The sequence below is a fragment of the Idiotropiscis lumnitzeri genome, chromosome 7, assembly GCF_059441095.1.
Source record: "Idiotropiscis lumnitzeri isolate Australia: NSW breed Sydney's pygmy pipehorse chromosome 7, RoL_Ilum_1.0, whole genome shotgun sequence".
Classification (NCBI taxonomy): domain Eukaryota; kingdom Metazoa; phylum Chordata; class Actinopteri; order Syngnathiformes; family Syngnathidae; genus Idiotropiscis; species Idiotropiscis lumnitzeri.
In genome coordinates this window covers 7,653,196-7,668,327 of record NC_142397.1, presented here as the reverse complement: position 1 = coordinate 7,668,327, position 15,132 = coordinate 7,653,196, and the positions used below count along the sequence as shown (strand labels likewise).

Here is a 15,132-nt window from a genome sequence, read left to right as displayed (position 1 = left end):
AAAAAACAGAAAAAAAAGAAAGAGCTTTCAAGCAAGCTTTTATTAATTACGGTAAGTTGTTTACATAGGATAACTCATGCTACACTAGATATAAAAAGTCTACACATCCCTGTTCAAAAGCCACTTTTTTTGTTATATAAGAAGATAATTTCCTTTTGCCACTATTAATATTTTGAAAACAATTGGGGAAAAAATCTTATCAACCAGAAAAAAAGTTGAAGTGACTTTTCCTCACGATTCTCTCGTCATGTCGCAAAACAAGAAAATTATTCCAGAGCGCGTCAGTGGGATCTTGCTGAAACATATCACTCACGATTTCCAAGAACTGGACTTCCCTTCAAAATTGTCAACAGACCAGAAGAAAACTGTCCAAGGAGGCCGATGAGACTGACAGCAACCTTGAATAAACTGAAGCTTGAATTTTTTTTTTTTTTGGGCCATAACTCCATCAGGTATATTTGGCACAAACAGAACATTACTCATTACCAAAAGACTATTTCACCTCCAGCGAAAATGGTGTTGTCACGCTTCGGGTTTGTTTTCCTTCAGCTGCAACTGTGGCCTTCGTCAAGGTCGAGGACTGTACAACTGTCCTGGTAAAGTCAATCGTGTCAGAATTTTCCTGACTAACAGCAGCAAAACTAGAATCCCCTTGAGAGGTTTAACATGGTTCAATTCAGAGTTGATTCAATTTTCACAGGGTTTGATTGGAACAGGTGCAATAAAACCAAGCAACAATTCTGTGGCACCGTGAAGAATGTGGCAGGTCCCCAAGTGGAGCCAAAACGAAGTAATCCTGAGAATAGGACGGATCTGGCGTTCGCTGGTTAGGACACAGGACTTCCCATGAGCCTCTCCTGGCGAAGCGAAATGAGCCTGTTGAGCCACAACTCCTCAGCCTTCTCTTTGTCCATGAACAGCTGTGTGGGACACGAGAGCAAATTTCAATTCTTTACGGAGCATTGCATACTGACGATGGCGGTTCTATTACTTCTAGAAAACAAACTACCTGTTAAATAAAATGAACAGGATGTGCTTCATGCGGCAGATTTTTAATGACTGAAAATATCAGTCGATTTAGACTCGACATTATAATTGAACTCTTTAGTTGATCGACCAACAAATGGATAATTCTGTGAGAGAAATTAAATACAGACACAGACTGACTGAAATGATTCTTTTTTCTTTTCCGTCATAATTGTCGCCAGAGTGATTTGAAAATTACATTCTACTACTTTGCGATTTATCGATTTTAAATGAATGAATTGTTCAACCATAATCAGAACCCACCGCTGCAAAATGTGATGCATCAAGTGCTTATTAAACGTCAGTAACAACATGACAGAAGAATTGTGTGTTCATATTCATGTTTTCGCGTATCTGCATGTGTGTCTGATCATGCAGAGAGAAATGTCAGTCCTTCACTCCCAATCAACGCTGCTTTTTTTTTTTTTTTTTTTGGGTGGGTGTAATGTTGTTCAACACTGGTGAGCTCTTGTCAGTCGGCCCTGCGCTAGCGTCGTCGTGCTAATATGTGTGTGTGTGCGTGTGTGGTGACACTATGTGGGCTGGACTAATGTGAGTCATCTGTCCTAATTGGGAGCGGATCTGAGGCCGGGGCCCGCCTGGGGCATATTGGTACCATACATCAACCTGTCGCAAGGCCTTGCGCGTGTGTGTATATGTGTGAGGGGAGGGGGCGGGGGGGCTATCTGCATACGTTAGGTCATAACTTCGTTTGCCCACCGGAGATAGATGAGTGCGAAGCCCCGGTGAGCATTAGTGCAGTTCAAAGTTTTCCTTCTCGTTTGTCATCATTGCTCTGCAGAGGAGGAGGTGATTGAAGGAGGATTTGCACACACGCTACGGATCTTACTATGTGACGACAAGCACAAGAGCTTGCGTTCATGCTGCCCGGAGTATTTTACTGGCATCAAGACATGTGGACAAAGAAGAATAGGGAGGATCGAATCGTGAGGGGTTGTCATGGTGACCACTCACAGCGGGGTGAGCCAGAGTGTCGTTGTCGTTGTAGACGATGGACAGGGGGAAGCTGACGTCCACGTAGTCCGTCCTGTCTGACTCCTGCTTCACCACTGGCTCAGTCTGACAAGAAGAACAGAAATGGTTGAAGGAACAAATAAATAATAAAAAAAAACTCGCAATATTATTGTACATAAAAATGGTTGGAATGAATATGCATTTGTATTCAAAATCAATCATGACAAGGTTGGGAGAATGTAGCCTTGAGGAAGAAAAACAGCAGCACCCAAGCTTAACTAAATAAAACTGTTTAGCATCCATTAAAACAAAAAAAAAAAAAATATATATATAGTATATATATATATAAAATAAAAGTATGTTGCCGTACATCTGCATATCATGAAGCAAACTATCATGTAGGAAACGCAACCCGGTTCATGTCAAAGACCGATGTCTACATTTGACCACCAGGTGGCAGTGCAAGACTGTTGCATGCGCGAAGATGTTTGAGCAAAGTGAACAAAATACAAATGCCCAGCTATTTTTTACTTTGCAGCGGTGCAAAACTCTTTCATTTTTCTTTAGTTGAATACTGAAAATAAAATCATTATTTTGTTTTCAATGCTTATGCTTTCGTTGGCTGCAGCTTTTAAACTATAGTGACAAGTCATTCATTTTTCCGAGGAGGATATTTGAATGGTTATTTTGTTATTGTGATTATGAGTCGAAAAGAGCTTGAAAGCAAATTATTGCACACTTGAACTCTTCCTCATTCCGCCTGAGCATTGCGTTATGTTGCCGCTAGCTTGAAAGTCATAACTAGAAGAAATCCACATTGGAAAATAATGAGGGCAACAAGTCGGGTTTCAAATGTTTTTTTTTCAGTCGATTGCCGTTACACGTCCGTACAGAAAGAAGTTCATAGTTGAAGGTACATTTGCGTGCAGATGAATTTTCCCCGATCGGACAGCCTAATTTATCGCTCTATTTTTTTGTATTACATCAGTTTGAAATAAACCTTGAAAATAAAATTTAGGATGATTTATATAACCACACTGCGAAAGCAATGACTAATTTTGAGGGTGTACTTATTTATTTTTTTAATATCAAATTAAAATAAACTAATTAAAAAATTAAGTTTAAACAATTAAAATAAAAACAAACATGATTTTGTCCAAATGTTACATTAATGTAGGTATGCACTCAATTTTAGTGATTAACTAATATATATATATATATATATATATATATATATATATATATATATATATATTTTTTTTTTGTCAAGCTCCCTGGCGGAGGTCAATGTTATCGAGGGTCTCGACCTTGGCCAGCGTCCCCCAGATGGACACAAGGTCTCTGTCACATACCGTCGCCTGTCTTCTCCAAAATCCTCCGCCAAATCAAATCGGGAGGGCATTTCAATAATGACTTATGTGTTTGCTCTCCATCTGAGAGGGTGACAGATGCAGGACGCACCGTTTTTGTCTGAATGGGAACGTTAGATTTGTTGCAGGAGAATTGAATGAGCGAGCAAAAAAAAAAAAAAAAAAAGAAAAAAAAAAGGGGGCCGCACTGCACCTTGACGTTGTCCCGGGTTGATTTGAAAGCTTGTGGAACAAAGGAGTCGTCCTCGATGGCCTCGATGTCCTTTATCCTTCGCACTTGCTCCTCCAGAGAAGTTCCCTCTGCAAGACAAAAAAAAAAAAAAAAAAAAAAAAGCAATGGAGGAGGCGTGTGAAGAAAAAGCACACGCACGGGGGGTCACCGGCCCCTCGCCATGCTCCGAACGGCGATTCCGTTCGGAGCTCGCTCGCTTGATTGCATGTTATCTGTCTGCTTAACGTTCCCTGACACGTAATGTGACATATGGGATGTTATTTGAATCTTTAAGGGAGCACGCTGGTGCGCCACCAAGGGCACGTGGCGGCCTCTCGAAGAACGTAAATAAATAAATGCTAACAAGATGAGAGTAAATTACACCGGGGAATAATGCATTGTAAAATAATCACAAATATGAACACAAACTGGATGCAATGGAATTTCATTAGGGAGACAAAATGGGATTATGTTCCAGAGCGTTTTTCGTGGATCACAGACGATTGTTGCTGCGGTTAGTACAATCATGCGCAAAGACAGGAAAAGGCTTCCAGTAAATGACTCCTGCATATAAACACGTCAGGACCGTGCATATCGCACAGTACATCATTCAGGAAGTGCATCTTTTACAAGCGTGGGAGGAATTACCAAAAAGGAAAGTTTGCAATTGAAAAAAAAAAAAAAAAAAAGTATGAACAGTGGCGTTATTGTGTGGCTGTCAATCTTGAAACCAATCAGTCAATATTCATCCGTGGCTCCGGCGTCCATCCGTCCTCCCCTGCACTCGCCCATCTCTCCATCTGTCAATCTCGCACGCGTGCTATTAGTTGAGCTGTGTCGTCAAAATAAGCACGCGCTTGTTGGGAAAGTCACTCAGAAAAGTACGCCCACGTGGGCTCGAAATGGGGGATGTGCAGTATCGTTCTAAAAAACTTCAAAAACACAAACGCTGGAAAACTTGAATATCTACCGTTAATGTGTGTGTGTGTGTGTGTGTATTATTCTTCGGTTGCTCACAAATGAATATCAAATATCCATGACACTGCACAACATTTCTGAAAATCTTAAATCTTATTTTAATACAGCAGTACTTTTACTCATGAGTGACACTGCCGATTTTTTTGCTTTGACTTGAGAGTAAAATTTCAAGAAATGAGCGCTGGATTTTAGAGCCATTAAAATGACCCCAATTCTTTGATTTCAGCCTCTCAACCATAATTAAGTCTCTGATTTCATGAAAGCAGACAACAACAATTGCTTAAACGGTAATCGGGGGGAAAAAAGTGGTTACGGAATACACATTATTAATATCCAATTAATCCATTGAATAATCAATAGAATAATCGATTCGATCTCTTTCTTCTCCATGAATGAGCCCAATGCAAGTAAGTACGAACTGTTGGTGTTCTAGGGTTTGTGGTATTGCCGAGATTGGAACCCAGGAACTCTCAAATGCAAGGCTGAAGTGGTAACCGCTAGTGATGGGAAAATGAAGCTTCAAATTTGCTTCATGAAACAGTTGTTGTATTTTTGAGTCCTCTAGATGGCACTGTTGCTTTAAAAAAAATGGCAAGTCAGCCCAATGTTGATCCAAGAGTGCCATCTACAGGAGTCCAAAAATACTACAAGTGGTTCATGAAGCAGATTTGAAGCTTCATTTACCCCATCACTAGTAACCGCTAACCTCGAAAGTACAATATCAATGTCAGAACCACACACGCTCATCCACTTGGCAGAAATTCCATCCATTAGGATTGATTTATTTATGAATTTATTTTTGACCAACACATCATGGGTAGATAAGATGACCCTCACATGCTGCTTGTCAGATGTCAGCGGCCAAGAGATGTATTTCACGAGCAAAATCACACATAATGGACTTGAGAGCGCGGCCCGGTGAGATCGGCAGGCGGACCAGAAAAAAAAAAATCAATAGCAGAGCTGGGGTGAGCGCACTCGGCAGCCCGGCGAGGTCAAAGTTGATATTTAATATTGACACGTTATCTGACAAATGAATTTAACAGTCAGCGCATTAGGATGCTTTTGTGTGTGACGTTGATGAGAGGAAATTGAGAGGGAGAAAGTGAGAGATCTGGTGTGTCCGACGGTTAAAAAGACATTCCAACGGGTCGGAAAGATAAGTAATGGGAGCCAATACATTAAACAACATTGCGGCATTGACGTTTGAATTATCGTAATAAACATCGGAAAATATCTTGCACGAATGAGGCCGGATTGTGTGCTTGCGTGAGGAGAAGGGATGAATGATTTTTCTGACAGATATTGTAATTCCGATTTAATTAGCGATTTCCTTCTACATTTATAATAATAATAAAAAAAATAAATAAAAGCTATTATTGTAATAATGCAAGGAGACTAAAGAGGTTTTGCGAGGGGGGGGGCAGTTCTTTTCTCAAGTTTTTAAAAATGTCTTTCTGTCAAGTGTAATTTTGGATTTATGTGAAATTGTTTATATAATTGTGTCAATAAAATCACAGTCCCTTAGCTTAGCTAAATTGATTATAATATTTAATTTGGAGACCTATATTTGTGTAGATCTCAAAAGTCAGTGCTCTGTGGTGCAAAATAGTGCAAATATTATTGATGAGATGATAAATATTTAATATACGTTTGACATCTTGAGCTCTTCGGCATGACGACGTCAGTCGTTCACGTGTTCCGGTTTGAGAGCGTCTGCTAAATTGCTAATGTAGCCGTCGTCTTATTTTATGTCGAGATACCAACATTTCTGTTTATAGCAGCTGGCTTTTCGCCCAAACGTGGTTCGAGCCAGACTTGAGTTAAAAGTCAACTGCACACCTAAGCACTTATTTTGCCCCCCCAACTTTGTATTTCAATTTAGCAAATAGCACACTTAAACATTTCCGCGGTTAAAACGCAACTGGTTAGTGGGCTCGTTTACTTGTCACCACGGAGGAGATGATCCGCATCACGTAGTTTGTTGCAGCTGCTGTGCACGGATTTACATATGGTACAAAAAAAAAATCTAAATCGCTACTAACAAGGACTAAACAGCATAAAAAAAAATAAAAAAATACGGGAAGTCAGAAACCAACACTTTCAACAAGATCATCACGAAAACGATCTACATTCACTAGTTTTGACTTATCACTGCATGGGTTCAGCGGTTCTGGGTCAATAACCAAACAATAAACGTGACCCTGGAGGGGCTGAGCTGAGATTCAAATCTGGGACCTCTTGACTCCGAGGCAGACAGGCTACCGACTCTTCAACAAATTACTCCAAATAATGGGAAGTTACAATTCAAAGTTCAACTCACACTCGTGAACTTGTTTACTCCCATTGACGGCTAAATACGTCAATCATCCTTTTTATTTTTCTCGGCAAGTCGTGAACGAGTTAACGTGAACAAGTGCGACAATGCGCTCTTCCATGTGGTCCACAAGTAAAAGTGCGAGTCATTAGAGCCACGAGTCGGACAGACGGCCACGTTGACAAGTGGATCAATATGCTATCGTTGGTGTTTGTCCACAGCATTGATTAAGAGCGGCCGAGAAAATCAAACAAGCCTTGATTTGGAAGCCGTCACCTTCCAAGCCTTGCAAAGAACCAGTTGACAGTGTGTCGCCACAAGAGGGAAGTGTTCAACAGCGCATGTCACACACTTAAAGGCACAAACTCGACTTACTTCATTTAACGCTAATGCTGATTAAGCCCAAATAATTAAATTAGCGCAGTACTTGTTGTGCTTGAGTGGAGCTCAATAAATAAATGCTTGTTTCATTGAGGGCTCCAAAAAATTCAGGAAAATCTTGACTGGACTTTAGAGAGAGAATAGTATTTTTTTTTGTGTGTGAGAGATTTTTTTTTTTTAAACCCAGTCCTAATTATGAGAATACAATGATACAAAGTAATTTCAACAAATATCATTTAACCACATATTCCAAACTATTTAGTTAGCAGAGGAATGTGTGAAACGTGCAAAAATCACATAATAATAAAAGAAAAATCATGAAATTTAGGAAACATTTTAAAAAGAAATATTTCACAATATTGTGAAACAAATATCAGAAATAGATGCATCAGTTTCTTTTTAAAAATGCAGGAATTCTCTACTGGATTTTTATTTGATGACCAGTAATCACTTGGCAGCGATAACAATTTCTTAACATAAATGCTTATTATTATTAGTTTTTTTGTTTTGTTTTTTAGAACAAAAGCTGGTAACCTACACCCGAGCATCGAAACATATGCTCACGCAGCAAAATCCCAGGTTTCAATTAAATGTCTCCCTGTGCAGCTGTAAAGATGTAATTCACCGCTCAATTTAGGCGCGTCTCAGTGGACATTTTTTTTATTTGGGGTGTGGGGGGTGTCTGCTAATTGATAAAAATTAAGCCATTAATCAAGCCACTAGCCATCACTCAGCCCAGGGAAGATGAATACAAACTTTCATAATAAGCACCTTCCCCATTTTAGCCCTCATTAGCATTAATTTTTAATGTAATTATGCTATTCTTTTACAGCCAGCTCATAAATTACCACTCTTTTGTTGCTGGCTGGCCTTGTAAAACCCAAAGTAATGCTTTGTAGTCTGATCTTTAAGGCAATTACTGGCTTCTTTACTCTTTTATCTCTCTGCATTTCCAATAACCTGCTCTCTAATGATTTATCTCTGCTGTAGCCCCTCCCCCTCCTCCTCTTCCTCGCTCTCTCTCTGCACCAGCGGCCAACTGCCCCGCTGCCAGCCTCCACCTCCGAGATCCCCCCTCCACAATACGCCCACATGCTCCCCATCTCGAAGCCCAGATGCAGGAGGCGCCCGACACATGACGACGAATAGTTGTTTACCATCTCCTTTCGTCAGTTTCCAGCTCGCGCTTCATTAGCGAAAATGACGGCGACAACGCCTGGGGAATCTCGCTTGAAGAGACCAGCGCTCTTCAGTCTCTCGCCACTGGTTCCCCCCGTGGGCCTTACCTGTAGGCGAGCGGCTGCTGTTTGTGTAACCGCACACACACACACACATTCACACACATATCCACACATGAGGACCTCTCGCTATACTTGGCTTCAAACCACTGGGTTAAGCTTAGCAGGGCGATATGAGCCGGGGGCGGAAGAGATGTCCTTTACTCCACAGGAGCACCCTGGATGCAACAATAATGTCTGAAGGCCCATTCTGAAGAGCTAAACAACTGGCAGCTCCGGTGCAAGCGTCAGGATCACCACTATTTATTTTAGAGAGACATATCATGGAATTTTGCAACAAATCAAAACAGTTCCCAGCGGGATACACACACTAAGATAATGGTGTCAGATTTGCACACCGTCCTCCTTTCAATGACGTCAGCAAAGGCCCAATTTAATAACTCACATCATATTGTGATTATGGAATAGGAATTAAGCAGAATAATCCACCTGTTTTTTCTGCCTCTCAGGGGCGGGGTCAACATTTTGCCTTGTACTGCCACGTCGATTGAAATTGTCACGACAGTAAGGCTGTGAAATATATAATCGACAAAAATATCAATGTCGCAAAAATACAGCTAATGCCGGCTAATAGTTGGCTATTATCTAGAACTTTTTGATTGGCGGGCCACAATGGGTTCTAAAATTTGACAGAGTGAACGGACCAGGAGCAGATGGATGGAGTGTTTTGGTCACCTCACCTCATCGGAGAAAAAAAATACATTAAATTTTAAATGAAAGTGAACAAAAGCATTACAACAATATATATGTCTTAAAAAACACAGTATTTAGAAAATAAAACCGTAACAAGGTTTATTTATTTAATTTTTTTTTCAAGTTCGGCGGGCCGGATTAAAACGTTTAAAACGCATGTGGCCCCCGGGCCGTAGTTTGCCCACGCCTGATCTAGAGGAATTACAATTAATTTCCAAAACTACATGAAATTTTTTTTTACTTCTTATGTTAGATAATAAAAGTGTCATTTCTTTAGGAACATATTACATTTCAGAATAATATCGATATCGCTACAGTCAACACACTCTTCAAGTTGTTCCCACCCCAAACAAATATATTTTTTTGCATACTGTATGCAGCAAGCTCTGCGGATTTTCGACACGACAGCATCAGCAGATAAACACAAATGTAATTATTTATTTATTTAAATCAAACTGTTACCTCAAAAAGCACCACGTCATAAGTGCTCCTCCGTCTGTGCGCAGACACAAGTTGATTCATATAAAAAGGTGTCCGGCGCGGGCCTTGCTAGGCTAATACTTTTAGAGTGTATTGATTAGGGGGGGGGGCGCTGACAGCTTCTGATGTTCAGCCCTGCAAATGCATCAAGTGGCTAATGAGCAGCTATTAGGGTCATCGATTTGCTGATTTCAATTGATAGCTGGCAGGCCAAAGCTGCATGTCAATATTTGCATAGCTAATAGCCAGCAGCTTTCGGCATCGACTGGAACAGGAACAACGAGAAGCAAAAAAAAAAAAAAAAACAGGAGAGTAGGAGGACGAATATGATCAAGAAAGCTCTAAAACAGTCTGAATGGGTTTTCTCTCCATCTGTGTGTGTGTGTGTGTGTGTGAGAAACAGAGAAGCGGCGAGGACTTAGCAACAGTGAAAAGATGTGCCGCTGCCGCCTGTGGCTGGTCGGGGTCAACAGGCCAGCACAGAATGAAGGAAAACAGAGACAGACTGAGCCAGATGTCTCAAGTGTGTCCCAAAGGACCGTAAGAACGTATATATGTATGCTTGTCCAATGGGGTGTGCGTGTGTGTGTGTGTGTGTGATGTCCAATGACAGAGCAGGTGGCTAAGCCAGTTTGTGTGTTCCCACAAGACCATGCACACACACATCACCCCCCCCTTTACAAAAATACATCAAATTTGCAACCCTAAAAATAAACAATGTAAAAATAGGAACGCACCGTCGCGTTGCTATTTGGTGAGCGAAATGACAAATGATCAGCAGAAACGTAACATGTCATATGTGTCCCGGGATCTAGCACACAGTCGTGATGAGGGCCATGTTGTACCCCATCTCCCGCCCAAAGTCAGCCGGGACCGGCTCCGGCTCACCCACGGCACTAATGAGGATAGCGCTAAAGAAAATGGAGGCAAGGGGGAGATAAATGAAGTGACCAGCGACACGAACAATGAACTCTCCAATCCAATATTGTGTCGTGCGCATCTAGCGCCATGACAAAATAGTTCCTCACACTGCCTACATGCTCACATTTCGCCCTGAAAATCTGAGAGAAGGCGAGTACAATTATCTACTCGCACATAAATCTGCAGATTAAATAGTCTGGTGAAAAATATTTCGCCCGACACATCAGCGCAGTTGTTGGAAAAAAAGGTTTCACGCTATATCGATAAAGTTGTAAAAAAGCCATCACACAATTTTTTGGGGGTTCCAGCAAGCCAGCGACCATGAGCATTATTTGACCTCAAGAAGATCACGCGCGATTTTCTATGCAATCTATTTGGCATCAGGAAATGAAATGCGGCTGGTGACTGAGTGTCACACGCGCGCGCATCCAAAATTCACGCCTTGTGATAGCGATCTCACGCTCTCCAGTCAATAAAAGAGACGGAATGATGAATTAAAGCGGCAAACAAGCTGCTAATGACAGGATGACACGGCAGTCACGCGCCGCCGCCTCTGCTATCTCCGTCCACGTCTGCGCGCTCATCGCACCCGACTCGCCGCTTCCGTCACTCGGGGTGAAGTCTCTCCGGTCCCTCTGACTTTTTTTTTCAAGCTAGTTAAATATCTTTTCGTAAAATGGATGAACATCATGTGAGCAACAATTTCAAAATTCATTGCAAGGCAATTTCTCTCTGGAAGAATTTCAAGGCTTTATAGTACCATTGTGTTGATGAAGAGTGAAGAAGAAGAAGACGAGTGTTTCAAGATACAAGCCATCACTCTGCCAATTCTTCGCTCTGACTTGAGAGCAAAAATTGGAGATACAAGCGCGAGATGGCGGCAGTGACCGATACTTCCCGACAAGCAGCAGTTTGGCAAAAAGAGACTTCCAAGTTGTCTCGGTTGAAGTGTACTGAAGTTTCGATGCAAATTGAAAACAAAAACTCAACCTCTGTTAACGCAATGCTGCAAAACTTTGACGACTATCAACTATGCCGCGGTATTATGACCGTATCAGCAAGGGTTATTTAAACAAACGCTGGCGCAACACATGTAGACAGACAATATAATTCACGCAGGCATATATTCTTTATCCTCTGCAAAGAGCAAATATCGCTTCAGCTTTCAGAGTGAAACTGACCTCTTTTGTTGCACGTCTTCATGCTACTACCACGTGGTTGCCAAAGCGCACAAAGCAGAAGAAGCACAACAAAGGGCTGGAACGGGTTAATGACATTCTTCATTTCAACGGGGGACAGATTATTTGAGATATGACTATTTAAGTTTGAGTGTAGTATTGGAACAAATTGTAATTCAATTTTGCTTTTTGTTGTGATTTTTGACTAAAATCAACAATAAATGTGATCAAGCTGTTTATCAGGGTTGACATATTTAACGTTGCCGATGACCTTGTACCGAGCACTGACATGTACACGATTTTAGAGAAATCACTCTCTGGACTAAATAGATTGTGTCATTACTTATCATCAAATGTTATTCACGTCAGGTTTCTACAAAGAAATGCCGGCAGAGTCAGACTTGAATGCGATTGTGTTAAGTGGCAACATCGACGGATAACAGAAAGCAGGTGTGTGTGTGTGTGTGTGAGAGGCGATTTCCAACGCCTGGCCAGCATCAACCGCTCTCATTAAACGGTGACGCTTTCACAGGCTGAGTGGTGAGATGTGAAAGGTTGCAGCCACTTTCTCTATCAGCAGACACCCCCCCAAAAAAAACATTTATTTCCTTTTATCCTTTTGCATTAGGATCGGCTTTGTCAATGTGTGAAAAAAAAGCAATACTTAGGATAATGGCTGACGTGTCAGTGGCACCAGTTCAGCTTTTTATTATTTGATCAGTTGTTTTTTAACAAATATTTGAAGGGATTAACTGGACACATGCAGGAAGTGCAGACGTCCCCATTTTTTGATATAAACAAGTTTATAAGCAGACAAACACCAAGCAGCTAATTACTTAATTGGAGCAAGCGCTTTCGACTGAAAATGATGTCATGAGAATCCAGGAAAGCGTCTCAGCGAGCACACAAACATGCGCACACGACAGTCTTCTTGACATGTAGCCATCGAGCAAGTCACTCACCTTCTAATTGATTCGCTCTTTCATTGGACTAGCTGACAGGATGTGTGTGCAGTGCGGTGCGCGCGTGCGTGTGTGTGTGTGTGTGTGTGTGGTCTGCAACAAAATATATGAGTAAAGGTCACGGTCGAGTGCGTGTGTGTTTCTGAGTAACAATTAATTAGGAAAATGCCCCCAGCCCTCCTCTACTGACCTCCCTTGTAGACTAATAACCGTGTTACAGTCAAGTATATTTGACTCCTTTTTGTTTTTTTGCCGGCATCGTGGAAAATGAGCAAATTAGAGTTGCATTGTTTGCATATAAAAAAATAAATGGATTCATATTTTGTGTGAGTGACTGATCTGTTTCGTGTTTACTACACTTTTACCCTTCTGCATTATGGCATTGAGTAGTGATAGACAGATTATCGACCGATATTTGCCGATTATCAGCATAAGCCTTTTTTTTTTTTTTTTTTTACTCGGCCTGTAGTGAATGCGTTAAAGGCATTAAAAGTTTTGGAGTTTTTATCTTTCAAAATTTACACCATTTTATCCCTTTTTTCAATAAATGAATATAGGCTTCAAATATCGGTTATCGGCATCCATGACTACTAAGTATCGGTATCGGCCCTGTAAAAAAGCATATTGGTCTATCACTATCAGGAAGTCAAGATGAGTTGAAAGATCGGCGCAGTGTAACAAGGTTATTACACAAAGCAACTTTCGCTGTTCCTATCAGAAAACATTTTAGTTCGACCGCACTGTAAATGTTTTTCCTCAGACATCGACGTGGTGCTTATGTCACAAAAAATGACATAATGGCTTCTATGTGACTTGTGATGTCTACCCTGCAGGGAGATGGAGGGGGGGGGGGGGGTCGTCGGCGGCGGCGGCCAGTGCCACCCAGGAGGATGACGGCACTTTGACCTGCAACGGTCTGCGGCTGTGTCTAACCGCCCGCTGCAGTCAGGCCACCCGCTTAGACGGCACCGAGCGCCACTGCAGCGCTGCTGCCGTTTGTGTGTGTGTGTAAGATTGTGTCCAGACGAACACGTGTTTTGCTTTCACACACATGAATGGGGGCGGAGAAGGGGGTTTAGGAGTTGGGAAAATCTTGCCACTTTCAGAGAAGTCAGAGGCTACTCCAGCAGGTCGTACCTAGACAAGTATTGGCGCAAGAGGGAATTTGGAGTTGAGGCGAGAATAGCTTTTACGTCTTTATAGACTGGGAAGTAGAAGAGGAATTTCATAGGATTTCAAAAAGGAAAATGTCAGAGTCGTGAAGTGGCATCGGTGGCCTAGTATTGGAGGCAGAGTACGAATGCAGATGCACATTATTTCCAAGCTTCATGGAATAAAGGTGGTGGAAAAAAAAGAAAAGTTTGCTGAATATACAACGGGTTAATTGATAAGGCTGAACTGGGAAACGATTACCAATCACAGAAGGTTAAAAGGGGGCTGTCAATCATGCCGGACGTGAACGAGCGAACGACGAGGCCTCGCGTAAATCAATTTCACGGAACTTCACATGCAAATAGGCGACGACCGCCTTCAGGGTTTTGGTAGTCGACGCGATAGATCAGGCGTGGGCAAACTATGGCCCGGGGTCCACATGCGACCCATTCAACGATTTAATCCGGCCCGCCGAATTTGGAAAAAAATTAAATCACGCTTGAGGCACCACGGCCAGTTTCCCGAGAGGCCACCTGTGTCGTTCATGATCGGCAATGAATCAACTTCAAGATATCGTTCACGTTGCGCAACGCTAAAGTCGACGCAACGCATCCCCGTCACATGGGGAGCGTGATCGGGTTCTCATTCACACAGTCATGCACACCCTTAACCTCAACGAGGGGAAACAAGATGGGTAAGGAGGAAATTTGCATTAATGAAAAGAAGAAAAAAAAAAAATCAATAAAGCTGTAATTGCTTGGCTTATCTTCTTGTCATGAAACAAATTGAGAGGAGACGTAAGGTAAGGAGAGAGCTGGCACCCCAATGGTTTTATTTTGTATTTTTTTTTTTTGGGGGGGGGGGGGGCTGTAGCATGTGTAGCTGACTGAGTTTGGGCTTCTATTAGGGAGAGGGGGGGGTGGGAAAAAAAAAAGGTCTCCTCGTGATAATTAAATCTTCTCACACTGATTTTCTGCCAAATTTATTTCCCAGGGGAGCATAACTGTGATTCAATGCTTAGCAGCCTTGCATAACTAATGGTCTCCGCGTTGGGAGGGGAGAGAAGGGGGGGGGGGGGGGGGGCACACACCTGAATGAATAGGGAGGAGAGGAGCAAATAAAGCGAGCCCGTGGCACTTTTCATCTCCAATCAATCATTCTCCCGGCGACGCACAAATGGAAAAGATGGG

General features: G+C 42.0%; 1 protein-coding gene across 2 annotated transcripts in view; it reads right to left on the bottom strand.

Moving 5' to 3' along the window:
• Positions 1 to 21: 21 nt before the first annotated feature.
• The window catches only part of rsrc1 (arginine/serine-rich coiled-coil 1), a 111,772-nt gene continuing 96,661 nt past the window's right edge, over positions 22 to 15,132 (bottom strand). For both annotated transcript variants that reach the window (XM_088299793.1, XM_088299795.1), the window contains exons 8-10: positions 3,565 to 3,671; positions 2,002 to 2,106; positions 22 to 920 (exon numbers count right to left, since the gene is read on the bottom strand). In XM_088299793.1, the coding sequence (XP_088155919.1) occupies positions 828 to 920; positions 2,002 to 2,106; positions 3,565 to 3,671 (305 nt within the window). In that variant the 3' untranslated portion in view covers positions 22 to 827. The remainder of the gene's footprint in view (positions 921 to 2,001; positions 2,107 to 3,564; positions 3,672 to 15,132) is intronic.